The 12,749-nt window shown below is 56.3% G+C and overlaps 1 protein-coding gene across 2 annotated transcripts; it reads left to right on the forward strand.

Moving 5' to 3' along the window:
• Positions 1-6,151: 6,151 nt before the first annotated feature.
• Positions 6,152-11,581, forward strand: EDN2 (endothelin 2). 2 transcript variants are annotated; one of them, XM_006087240.3, is made up of 5 exons: positions 6,152-6,306; positions 6,662-6,818; positions 8,271-8,393; positions 9,346-9,444; positions 10,898-11,581. In XM_006087240.3, exons 1-5 carry the CDS (start codon positions 6,243-6,245, stop codon positions 10,989-10,991), a joined length of 537 nt encoding a protein of 178 aa, XP_006087302.1. In that variant the 5' UTR covers positions 6,152-6,242; the 3' UTR covers positions 10,992-11,581. The 2 variants fall into 2 exon arrangements, with proteins under 2 accessions (XP_006087302.1, XP_014310152.1); XM_014454666.2 differs by lacking the exon at positions 6,152-6,306 and having other exon boundaries at positions 6,332-6,818.
• Positions 11,582-12,749: the final 1,168 nt, after the last annotated feature.

Below are 12,749 nucleotides of genomic sequence, written 5' to 3' on the forward strand. Positions count from 1 at the left end.
GTGTAACTGAAAAATCACCAGCTGCATGTCTTGGCTGGTGGTAGCGGTGGGATGGAGGTGAAGGTTGGGGTTCCAGCCCCTCTAAGTACAGGGCCCTAGTCCTCAGAGAGAAAAGAGTGCAGGCATTCTGGGTTTCTGGGATCCAGGCCTGGCAGGGCGGCCTCTGGAAGGCTCTTCCTCCCCGCTGGACCTCAGGTTCATCATCTAGGCATAGGCCAAGGGTCCTTCTTTCTCTGGCTGTCTGTCCGGTTTTTTTCTTAAAGATTATCTCAACTCTTCCCCATTAGAGCATTTTGAAGACAGCATCAGTCAGAGACAGGGGCTTAGACCTCCCTCCTCAGAAAGGGTGTCTATGCACAGGAAGGCTTTGGTGAGATAAAGCCACTCGTACTTTCCATTTCTCTCCAGCATTGGACAAGGACCATGTGCCCAGGCCTGTGCTGGGCTCTGTGATGAGGATTCCAGAAAAGACCATGCCTCAGTGAGTTCCTTGTCAGTGGGGAGACACAGATCTCCCCAGGAAATAGCCAAATGTTCTCAGGACAAGTATAATATGCCATTCGAAACTCTTCAAGCTTTGAGCCTCTAATCTCTCCAACCACGTCTGTCATGAAGGAAGATGATGCAAGGGAGGCTGGTGTGTAGATGAATAGATGGAAGGGTAGATGGCAGTTAGGTAATGGGTGGATGCCAGGAAGGAAGGATAGATGGATGGATGTGGACATGGGTAGTTGAACTGGTGGATGGATGGATGGGTGGATGGGTGGATGGATGGATGATGGATGATGGATGATGGATGATGGATGATGGATGATGGATGATGGATGATGGATGGATGGATGGATGGATGGATGAATGATGGATGGGTGGATCATTGGATATTTGTGGTATAGGCTCTTGGCCCCATCGCAGATAAGTATAGGGGGAAAGTTCCAGCCCTGCCTCTTGTTCATTGTGTGACCCTGAGGAAGTCGCTTCCATTTCTGTAAAGTGAGAATCTTATCTGGAAAGACTTCATCTGTAAAGTGAGACTCATGAGCCCAGCATGCCTCCCAGGTCTGGTGTGGACATCCAGTGCAGTAAGAATGGACTGCCCATACCTCCCTGACGGCTGGAGCCAGGCCTCAGCCACCGGCCTGGTAGGCATGGCGACATGCCGTTCTTGCCTTGGGAGTGAGGGCTCCCACAGATGCAGGTGAGAAGCTACCTCTGTTCCTGGGCTCCCACTTCCCAGCCTGTGTAGCGCTCTCTGCCTCCTAAGAGCAGGGAGGGGACCCCTGGAGAATAGTTGCTGCAGGAGGGCTCCCCATGGCTGGAGAGTCAAGAAAGCACGGGGCTCGGGCTAGGCTTTGGAGTTACACAGGTCTGCTTTCTAACCTTGGCTTAGACATTGGGCAAGTCCTGAGCCTGTTTCCTCATTTATGAAATAGGAACTAATTACGGTCCCAGGTATGTTGTGACAGTTAATAAAGGCAGTATATGTCAATCGCTAAGCACAGTGCTTGGAATATATTAACTCCTCAAGAAATGCATGTTTACCCCACACCCCTAAAAGGCTAAGTGGGCAATGGGCCCTTTGCTCTTTGGAGGTAACTCAAAAATTCTGAGTTCAGAGACTTCCATCCTGGAGGCTGAGTCGCTGAGTTGGTTTTCTCATTTCAAAGTCCAGCCTGACTTCCACGGTGCCTTCATGAACAATATCTGCTTTCGGCTGAAATTCCAGCAGTTCCCTGGGCCTCGCTGACCCTGTTCTGATCACCCTTAGATTCATAACAAACAGGGCACATGAATTATTCCTTTAAAAGTACAGTCCATGCGGGAGATAGAAATCTTTCCAAATGGGCTGAGGCGGAGGGAGGAAGACAACTAATAAGGGGCTGTCCTCTGAGGGAAGTAGAGACCAGGGGAGCTGGTCCCTCAGGGCTGAGGCTGCCCTTGCGGAGACCCAGTGTGGGACAATGGTGTGGGTGGTGCCAGGCCCTGCGGGCACAGGGTGAGCTGTGGCTGTTGGCAGGAGGCCCAGACCACCCACCAGAAAGAGGCCCCGGGGCTGAGTGTCCTCAGGCCCTAGTGGGGGCAGCCTTGACCCACAGCCTTGGGGACATAATTTGGGGACAAGTGTTGATGGGAATGTCTGAACTCCCTCATTCCTTAAGTCCCCAACCCAGGCTGGCTTCAGGGCCATACCCTCCTCAGGCCCCCATTCCCCGGGGCTCCAGACATCTTCCCAGCTGCTCGCTCTGCTAAGCCGCCTGCACGGTATGTGCCTGTGACCAAGACACTGTGTCCCTTCCATCGGGGGCTGCAAACAGAACTTCCTGAAACCGGGAGGGGCCAGGTGGCCAGGGGAATGTGACTGGTTATCCAGAGGGGAGAGAGCGGAGGGTCCCAAGCTGGGAGTCACAGTCACAGCACAGTCATCAGGGCTCAGATTTGGGGACTTCTAAACTCGGGTCAGGTTGGTTGGGAAAGTCATAGGCAGTCCATGCTGGGAGTGCCCCTCACAGTCAATGGGAAGACAGGAAAGTTTTCCGGGGAAAGAACGGGACTTGCCCAAGGCCACATAGCATAACAGCACAGCTGGGGCAAAAGTTTGTTGCTCCTGCTGGGCCAGCCTCCTGCTCCAGCCAATGCCTGCCCTGTGGGGCACCATCACCAGGACATGTAATCCTTACTCCTGTGCATCCCCGACCCCACATGGTGTCCATGGCCACTGGACAGCTGCTGATGGACCCACACTTACTCTCAGTGCATGTGTGGTGGAGAGAGCTTTGGGGTGCACAGGCACACGGCCCATCCTGTCCCCGGTCCCTGGTCCTTTTTGGCAGCCCTTCCCAAATGGACCCAGAGTCCCCACTCCACTTGGACCCTGGGGGAGCCTCACTGCTGTGCAGGAAAGGGTGGGGCTGGGTTAGTAGCAGGAGAACCAGTGTGGCCCCATCACTGCCATGACAACGTTGCTCCTTCTCTTAGACCACAGTTATCTCATCCAGACAATGGGCGTGAGGACACAGAGGATTTCCAGCGGGCAGCGTCTAGCACAGCGTCTCACCCAGAAATATGCAGCCCGCCCTCCCCACAAAACTCTCCCCCTTTTTTATCCTCACCTGAGGATGTGTTTATTGACTTTAGAAAGAGAGGAAGGAAGAGAGAAACATCAGTGTGAGAGAGAAACATCAATGTGAGAGAGAAACGTCGATTGGTTGCCTCTCCTTGCCCTGATGGGGGATTGAACCTACAACCTTTTGGTGTATGGGATGGCATTCTAACCAACTGATCCACCTGGCCAGGGAGAATCTCTCCCTCTTGGATTAAGCCGGCACCAAGCAGAAGTAGAACAAATTATTTTGTGTGCAAAACTATTCCCTCCAAATTCTGATGGTGACCTTCAGAAAATCCCTGCCCCTTGACCTGCTGCCTTTACTAGCCCAGGCAGGTAACAGGGCCAGGTTGGGTTGGGGAGTGCAGCAGGGCAGCGGGCTGGGGCAGTTGGTGGGGGGCGGTGCAATGGAGGGGGAAGGCCATGCAGCCAGGCCAGCCATGAGGGGTAGAGGTGAAGGTTCAGGGCCCAGACTAAGAGCCTAGGGGGGTATTTTTTAACTCAGCTTAATTTCTCTTGCCAGTGGGGTAGCGCTAACCCCTGAGACCTGGGGTCGCTCAGGTTCCTTGGGCTGGGCCTCTCCATTTCCCAGGAGCCCTGCATGCCCAGCTCAGCTGGAGCTGAGGGCAGGGAAAAAGGGAAACGAGTCTGGCACAGCTCCCTGTGCTGACCCTGCCAGGCTGGGCAGCCGCCCCTGCCCTGTCGTCATCCTCCTTTCACACCAGAGAGGGATCCTGTCTCCTGCTCTGTTTAATTCTTCTATTATGTTTCCCAGACTCGGAGCCTCTGGTTCCCTATTGTCCCCAGCAGGCACTTTGCATTTGTGTAAAGATTAGACACGTTAGAACCTTCGCTCTCACTCCCAATGCTCTTTCTCTTTTCCTTTCTCAAATCCGAGTTCTTTCTTTCTGGCTACGCTCTGCTTCCTTGTCCTCCCTCTCTCCCTACCTGTCTTTTTATCTGCCTCCTGCCTGTTTTCTTCCCACCCTGACTCCTCCTCCTCACCATGATCTGCATTTGCTTCTTTCTTCTCTTCACGGTTCAGTGGTTTAAAATCTCTATCCACCTCCTACCCCCACCCCAATCCTGCTTGATTCTCTATTTATATTCTCTCGGAGGCTAATAGAAATGACTGCGAGTATTGCTCACCTCATTCCAGAAATACTCTTCTAAATTCTTCGAGAGGCACCTCGCGGGGGAAGGCAGTGAGCACCACCTGGGGAGTCACTGGTTTGCCCGAGAGACAGAGATCTGAGTCCCAAAGCCAGCTCTGCACCTACCCAGGTGTGACCTGAGCCAGGCTCCGCTGCCTCCTGGGCAGTAGTGCAGCTGGTAGCCAGATGAGAGCAGCTGCCTCCTGGGTTGTGATGAGAGGAAATGAGAGTGTTCTGAGCACACAGTAGGTGCCCAGGAATATTTGTTCCTGCTTTCCCTGCAGCCTGGCCCAGTCTGGGGGAAGCCTGGCCCAGCCAGGGCAATAAAGATAAGGATGAAAGGTCTCTCCCTACTTCCTACCAGAATCTCCCTCTGCTCTACTAGGATCGCTCACGCGCGCACACATACACACACACACACACACACACACACACACACACGCACACATGCATGCTCTGAACACACTCCATGAAAAAGCAAGATTGCCTGTTTCTTTGTGGTCATCTATGTCCCCCTTCATAAATGTCTAATGACAAAATTGCTGCTGAACACAGGAACTGAACATTGGGCAGCCTGGGTCCCTGCAGACCCAATTTCCCCAGCTCAAAGCCAGGCATTCACTCACTCATTCCCCCCTCCTTCAGCGTGCACTCACTCGGAGGGCTCCTACTGTGTGCCAGGCTCCAGGCCCTGCCTTCTCTGGAGTTTTGGACCTAAAGATCGCTGGGGAGATAAGCACAATCTCATGAGTCAGGCTCCAGAGCCTGGGCTCCGGGATTTCCCAGAAATGAAGAGCCTTTCCTGCTGTGCCTGGAGACAGGGTCCCTGGGAAGATGCTGGAAGAGGTGGACTGGGCAGGAATAGAGGGCAACTGCCAGGTCCACAAACTGTGTGGCTCAACAGGAGTGCACCTGCTCTGGTCTCCAGTACCGCCCAGCGTGGGAGCCAGCAGAGGGGCAGCAGCAGAATGCTAGCCCACAGGGAGCACCCCCACCACCTGGCCTTTTTTGCAGAAAGTAGCCACTGAGGGAGGAGACCTTTTGAGGGGCACTTTGTGTGGGCCCCCAGGGCATCTTTCTGGAAAGGACTCTGAAGCCCCCTCTTAGTCTCCATGGAGCCCATGAGCCAACACATTGAGATCCCCCATTTTAGCTTTGTTTTGCAAACAAGGAAACTGAGGTGCAGGATGGGTATCCTTAGCCAAGGCTGCACAGCTGACAAGGTTCTGAGAGGGACCAAGATTCCTGTCCCAGGCCCTAGGGTGGAAGGAGGGGAGAGGGGTACTTCCTGGGTGAGGAGCAATGAGGCAGCTCCAGGCTGGTCAGAGGTCAGAGGTCAGGGGTAGGCTGTGTCCTTTACTGAGGGAAGCAGGCCCAGAGAGGGCTCTGATTTGCCCAAGGCCACACAGCCATAAGCAGGCCTCTCACCTCCTGCACCATAGAAGGGGCACCCCTAGTTTGGCTGGCAGCAGGCAGGCAGGACAGCAGGGTCTCTCTGAGAAGAGGGAGGGTTTTTCTCATGCTCCCCTTTCAAACTCTTAGCTCTGGGCAAGACCTGGGGAGCAGCCACGGGAGAGTGGGGGAGGGGCTCTGGGGCACTTTGGGGGTTGATTTGAGGAAGTCCTAGGGACTGGGAGGAGTCCCTGGGGGTTGCAGGGGAGCCTCATACTCCCGGAGTTGCTCTGAGCTCAGAGGGAGGAGCTGGGCCTTCCCTCCCGCCTCCGCCCTCCCCTGTTCCCCCCACCGTGAAGGTTGGGCAGGGCCTGACGCCCCAGGAGGAGGCGTTGTCCCTGGCTCTGGGCCCTCCACCCGCTGGTGCAGTGGCAGGGCTGGACGGCAGGGGCGGGGAAGTGCCTGGTGGTTATAAGCAGCCAGGGCACGGAGGCAATGAGCTATCGGCTTGGCTCAGCTTGGCAGCAGGACGCAGGCAACAGGCGCACTCCCTGCTCCCTGCTCCCTGCTCCAGTCCAGCCCTGCACTCCGCCGCGATGGTTGCCATGCCCACTGCCTGGTGCTCGGTTGCTCTGGCCCTGCTCGTGGCCCTGCATGAAGGTGAGCCATCCGGCCTCGCCTGCTGCAGCAGCCCCGGGTCTGTTCAGCAGTGTCTCCCCTGGGGACTGTGGTGCCCCACAAGCCAGCTGGGGCACACAGGGCGGGAGCCCAGCGCAGTGGCACGGCCGGGGCTCTGCCAGTACAGAGGTGCTGCGGCACAGGGCGGGCACAGGGCGGCCACTGGCCCTTCCCACCCGGCTGCTGAGGCTTCCCCGGCTGGTCCGGAGATCCTGAGCAGTGAGAGTGCCAACTTCCTCGATTATGCAAGAGGAGGAGCCTGGCAGGTCCCCCTATTCCAGCTGTGCCAGGCGTCCTGACCCACCTCTCCACCTCTCTCTCCCTCCTGTGTGTGCAGGCAAGGGCCAGGCCGCTGCCACCCAAGAGCAGCCAGGGCCCCCGCGCCATGCCCGAGGCTCCCACCTGCGGCCTCGGCGTTGCTCCTGCAGCTCCTGGCTCGACAAGGAGTGCGTCTACTTCTGCCACCTGGACATCATCTGGGTGAACACTCCCGGGTGAGCTACCATGGGGATCCAGGCGGGCTGCTAGGCGTGGGGGGAGGGGACCACTGGCACACTGGGAAACCTTGGGCACGATACGGCTCTTCCTGGGCCTCCAGATGGGAGCACTGGGCCCATATCGATCACTAGCGGTTGTTGTTTCACTCCCACGGGGAGGCTGCCTGAGCAATACAGAGGGATGTCTCAGGAGAATTCTCATGACATCCAACAAGAAAGTGCTGGCTTCATTTTCCAGATCAGGGTACTGAGGCTCAGAGAGGTGAGGTGCCTTTTGCACGATCACACAAGAAGGAGACAGGGTAGGTGGCAGCTCCATCCTAGGTCCGGTGGACGCCAGAGCTCACACCCACTCGGCCATGCTGCCTCAGCATGATCTTCCAAGAATAATACAATTATGACAGCGCCCATGTCTGGACTGTGCCGGGCCCTATGCCAAGCAAGGCTCCTGCATGATCATCTCATGAACCGCCCCCCCACCCCGCAATCCTTCCCTGAGGCAGGTACTGCTGTTGTCCCCAAATGACAGATGAAAAACATGCCCTTTGTCACCTGGTGGAGCCAGGGTGGGGGCCTGTGCTGTCTGCTCTGTCTGCACCCGCACTGCCTCCGGGCCACTGCATACTTCAAGTTGAAGTTTCTGTGTGCATTTGTGTTTTTTCCCTTCCCCAAATTGCAAAAGACAAGAGAAGCCCGGCACGTAAGCGTGTGGAGCTAATCCACATCCAAACACTCGCTCAGGGTGGGAACCCTGCCAGTCCCTGCCTGCCGGGTCTACCTGGAGTCATTACAACTTCAGACACCAGCTAAAATTAGCTCTGGCACCCGAAGGTGCTGGTCCAACCGGCCACAGGCCCCTGCCCTGCCCTCGACCCACCTTGGCTAGACTCTGATCTGAAATCAACCCCATCTGATCGCACACACATGTGCACGCACATATACACACACGCACACACACTTCCACCATTTTTAAGTCAAAACTCTAAGACATACACTTTACTTCTCTAGGCAAGTGGGGACCAGCTGGGGGCAGCTTAGCTATGAGCCAGCATGTTTACTTATGAGATGGTATTTCCTCCCCTCCTCTGGGGGCAAGCTGTGGGCCTCTTTGAGAATAAGGGACAGCCTGGTTCTTTCAGCTCACGTTCCTGTCTGGGCGGGGGGCCTGGGAGGACACCTGCGGGGGAGGCAGAGTCCCAGAGAAGGGAAGGGTGTTGGGTCTTGGGTCTTGTCAGGGCTACCTGGCACCTGGGTAGGAGCCTGTGGTGGGACTTCTTGAGATCAGGGGCTGGTCACCTTTTGCTGCCACACTGGCCATCCCAGAGTACAGGGAAAAGACGGTCCCTGCTTGTCAATGGTAGTGATTTATCTAATCCTCCCTCTCTTCCTCTCCCTCCCTCTCTCCCTTTTCCCCTCTACATCACTACCTTACTGGCTGCCTGCCCACAGACAGACAGTTCCTTATGGCCTGGGAAACCCGCCAAAACGCCGGCGCCGCTCTCTGCCAGGGCGCTGTGAATGCTCCAGTGCCAGAGACCCTGCCTGTGCCACCTTCTGCCATCGAAGGCCCTGGTAAGTGGGCACCCAGCTGCAGGGGTCAGGGGCAGCTACCAGCCCAGACCTGCCCTGGACAGCAAGGTGTCTGGGAGACCAGCCAAAGAGCAGAGGAGCAAATGGGGGAGGGGGAGCAGAGTCCTAGGGACCCATAGGCTGCCCTGGGCCCACGGCAGTGTCCCTTCCCACAGGGAACCAGTCACCCCTGAGTCCCTCCCACTGCCCATCTCTGGGGGCTTCGAGAGCGCCATGTTCACTCCTGGGCAGGGGGATTCTCCCAGGTGACAGCTGAGGCACCCCAGGCCTCAAAGGCCTGTCCTGTCAGCCCACACAGCTGGTCAGAGGGAGCGCTGGGCTTCGGCCTCGGTCTGTGTGACGAGTCCACAGGGCTCTGGAGTCAGACCTGAGGCTCAGGGGACTTTGGAGCTTTCTCAGTGGAGGAGTAACATCTGGAATTGGGAGGCCATGGCACCATTTCAGGGTCATCACTGAGTTGCTGGGGGGCTTTGCAAATCCCTTAACTCTTTGGGCCTCCGTTTTCCCACCTGTAAAGGGGTGGGAAACTTCGTTCTTTCCCACTCCACGTAGAGCATTTGGGGAAAGCAGAAATTGGCCTGGCAATCCCAGCCTCCATGCCCATGATGGTGTATGAGAAAACCCCTCCTCTGAGACTCAAGCTGTCGCTCTGCCCCTGCCTTCGTTTCTCCTGAGAAGGGCCACACTCAGCTGCAGGTGGCCAGATTCTGAGAAGGCCAGCCCCCCAGCGGCCTCTTTCTGAAGCTAGGAACACAGTCCCCGTAGCTCAGTTTGCCCCACCCCGCCTGGAAAGGGAGGGTGCCAGGTGCACAGGGTGGAAATGGATCTGTTCCTGAGGGCAGGTGGGGATAGGGTGGGGCTGGGCTGGGCCTGCGGCCAGGTGGCCTTGGGGCCTGGACAGCCCCTCACTTGGGCTTTAACGCTGTTCATTCAGGCCTGAAACCGTGGCAAACCCAGGCGTCGGTTCCCCTTCAGACGTGTCCCAGGCTGGCAAGACACGGACCACAGCAGGAAAGCTCCTCCAGCGGCTGAGGTAAGGGCCACTGCGCTGATCCAGTGCCTCCTGTATGCCTGGCACGTGTCCTCACAGTTCTCTTATTCTCTATAAAAGGCAGGACTGCGTCCTCATTGGGCAGTTAAGAGATCTGAGGCTCAGAGAGGTGAAGGTACTTTCCTAAGGTCACACAGCAGTCTGACTCCAGAGCCCGTGCTTTTCACTGCTATGCCTGGAAGTTGACTTTTTAGAGCCTGAAGGTTCTTGACTCTGGAAGGACCACAGGTGTTCATTCAGGCTGTGTCTTAATTGAGCATCTCCATATCCTGGGGTCCAGAGGGGCCAACCACCAGCCTGCTCCTTCCCCCATCCCAGACTGGATCCCATCTGTGGTGGCCTCAGCCTGGCTCAGCTCCAGAGTTTGCTCACAGGAGGTGCCCATGAATGTTTGTCCAACCAAACTGACTTGAGAACAAAGCCCCCTATTGTCCATGCAGCCAGAGTGGCTAGGGGGCAGCTTCTGAGCCAGGACTGCCGGATTTGAACCCATGCTCTGCCACAAACAAGCTTTGTGACCTTGGGTTTGTCACTTCTCTGTGCTTTAAGTTCCTATTTTGAAACGGGGACAACAATGCTACCCATCTCATGGGGTTGAGGTCAGATGATTTGACATAAGGAAGCACCTGCCCCCAGTGGGAGCCCTGGCGGTGTTAGCCATTCTACCTGTAAAGGTGGCTCCTCGGGGCTAGCCAGTGCTGGGCCCAGCGTGGCTCCAGGTTCTGGTCTTTGTGGGGAGACAGAAACATAGGAGAAAAGGCCAGGTGGTGAGATGGACAGGACCCAGCATATACTTAGGAACTGTCTTAGGATGAAAAAACCAAGATAATTCTTGGCAAGGGCATGGCCCTTCAAAGTGGGCAGAGAGCTTGCTTAGCCAACCAGTATCCTCCTTACAACCGTTGGGGCTGTTTCTATCTTATAGACCCAGAAAGGGGCTCAGAGAGGCTGAGACACTTGCCCATGTTCCCACAGCTGGAACGGAAGCCAGCCTCCTAGCTTCCAGGCTCAAATGCTTTGAGCCAGGACGAGGCCACCTGAATGACACAAGTCCATACAAGGGTCTCAGTCAGGTTCAAAGGGCGGCTAGGACCCATCTTTGTCTGGAACTTGGAAATGGGAACTGTAGTGGGTGGAGTTTGGGTGAGCAGCCGGGAGGGAAGGTGTGGAAGTAGGAAGGCAGGTCTTGGGAAAGAAACGCTGGGCTCTTCTTGGCTGTCCGGTCATTCCAGCAGCGTTTGATATTGAACATCAGCTTTGTCCAAGCCCCTGAGGGCAAAGAAGCTTGTAGGCCTTGTGTTCAGGGTCAGTGGCCACCTTCTGACCCAGGGCAGCCACGATGAAGGGGTGCAGTCCCTCCTGCTGCTGCCTCTCACAGGGACCTCTTGGGCGGTCCGTATCTCCTGCGATGCTAACGTGACCCTTCTCATTCCAGGGACATTTCTTCTGCCAAGATCCGCTTTGCTCAGCAACAGCAGGAGGCCAGGAGGGAGACCAGGCCTACACACTCCAGGCGGCAGAAGAGATAGTGCTGGGAGCTGGAGACTCTGGGAAGGAAGCCTGTGTGGAGAGGGGAGGAGAAGGGCAGCCCAGGGCAGGAGACTCCACCTGCTTCCTGGACCAGGAAGCCCACCTGCTGGACTGGCACAAGCTGTGGCCTCCTCGCCCTAGTGAGGGAGCCCCCTCAAGGCAGCTCCGAGCCCTCACACTGCCCAGCAAAGCCTTCAGCTCCCAGGCTGCAGCGCAGCCTCCCCCTCGGGCTCTGGTCCCACATCCCTGCTGAAAAGAACTGACCTGGAGGCCATGTCCTGAGAGGTGTCCTGTCTGCTGGCTACACACCAGGAGCGACGCACGGTGATGGACGCTCACACCTACGCCAGCCCAGTGGCTGGTGTCCTCCCCTCCACCCCCGCCTTCATCTGTCCCCTCCAGCTCTCCCTCCCAGGGTCCTGTACCCTCAGACCCTCGGGACACTCCTGGTGAGAAGGGCCTGTTCTGCTTCACCTGTCTGTATATAACTTATTTGCTCTAAGAACTTGGAGAATTCCAATTATTTATTGTAATGTATTTTTTTTAGACTTTCAATTATTTGCCTATAAACTTGTGTTTGTAATAAAAAGTAAAATGTACTGGTCTTTCTTTTTTAAAAATATTTTTTATTTATTTCAGAGAGAAAGGGAGAGGGAGAGAGAAATAGAAACGTCAATGATGAGAGAGAATCAATGATTGGCTGCTTCCTGCACGTCCCCTGCTGGGGATCGAGCCCAAAACACAGGCGTGTGCCTTGACTGGGAATCGAACGGTGACCTCCTGGTTCATAGGTCGATGCTCAGCCACTGAGCCACTAGGCCAGGCTGTACTCTAGCATTTCATCTTGGCTGAGGCAGGGGTGGGAGGCACCTCTTGGGAAGGGGCTGCTTGGAAGTTAGGGGGACACAGGAAGGGGGAAGAGGTGACCAGAGCCCTGGGTTTCACTCCTCGTGCCCTTGCTGGGCATCTTTGGCTGTTAACCCACCCTCTCTGGGCTTTTGCCTATCACGTGCCTGGACAGCCATTTGTAGCCTTGACATCCAGGATTCCAGGACCTTCGTTCCCCTCAGACCAGTAACCACTAGCCAGCTTTTCCCAAGAGCAGGCTTGGAAGGAGCCAAGGCTCACTTCTGCCCCAGCCACCTGTGCCGCCAGGGTCTGCTGGGAGGCCCAGGGCACATCTCTCCAGGGAGGGCTGCGTGATGGATTCCAAGGCTGCGTGCATCCTTGTGGGCAGTGACCGGTGCTGTGGGAGAGCCACCGCCTGGCCCTGGCCTCACCTCTCATCTTGGGCCTTTGAGTGGAGTCCTAGTAGAGGTGGCTCAACACCGCTCTGGCTGAAGGAGCCCAGAGCTCTAGGACAGGGCTGGCCAATCCCACCAAGGCCAGAGAAGCAGCCCACCTGAGTCCCAGGGACAGCCAGCAACGAGGGCCGCCCTGCTCGCAGCTGCCTAGACCCACAGCCTCCATCTCTGCCAAATCCCCTTGTGGGCAGGCTGTCCCTTTCCTCCGGGCTGGCCTGTGCTAGAAGTGGCACCTGGGGACCTGGGCCAACAACTGAAAAAGAATTATCTAGACACTGTTAATCCTGCCTGTACATGAAGCCACCCCCCACCCCCTCCTGGGAGAATAACGTGTTGACACATACTGGACTCCTACTGCATACTGGCACTTCACCCAGAGTAACTTGTTTCATCCTCACAACAGCCGTATGACATCGGTACTTTATGATCCCACTTTATAGATGAGGAAACTGA

This window comes from Myotis lucifugus, unplaced genomic scaffold (genome assembly GCF_000147115.1).
Source record: "Myotis lucifugus unplaced genomic scaffold, Myoluc2.0 scaffold_37, whole genome shotgun sequence".
In the NCBI taxonomy this organism is placed as follows: domain Eukaryota; kingdom Metazoa; phylum Chordata; class Mammalia; order Chiroptera; family Vespertilionidae; genus Myotis; species Myotis lucifugus.

What these genes read in the sequence shown, in the direction of transcription:
- EDN2 (XM_014454666.2), top strand. Translation starts at nt 6,568, where the DNA reads ATGCAAGAGGAGGAGCCTGGCAGGTCCCCCTATTCCAGCTGTGCCAGG. An exon ending in ATCTGGGTGAACACTCCCGG is followed by an intron (nt 6,819 to 8,270) that starts GTGAGCTACCAT and finishes GCCTGCCCACAG; the next exon opens with ACAGACAGTTCCTTATGGCC. An exon ending in TTCTGCCATCGAAGGCCCTG is followed by an intron (nt 8,394 to 9,345) that starts GTAAGTGGGCAC and finishes CTGTTCATTCAG; the next exon opens with GCCTGAAACCGTGGCAAACC.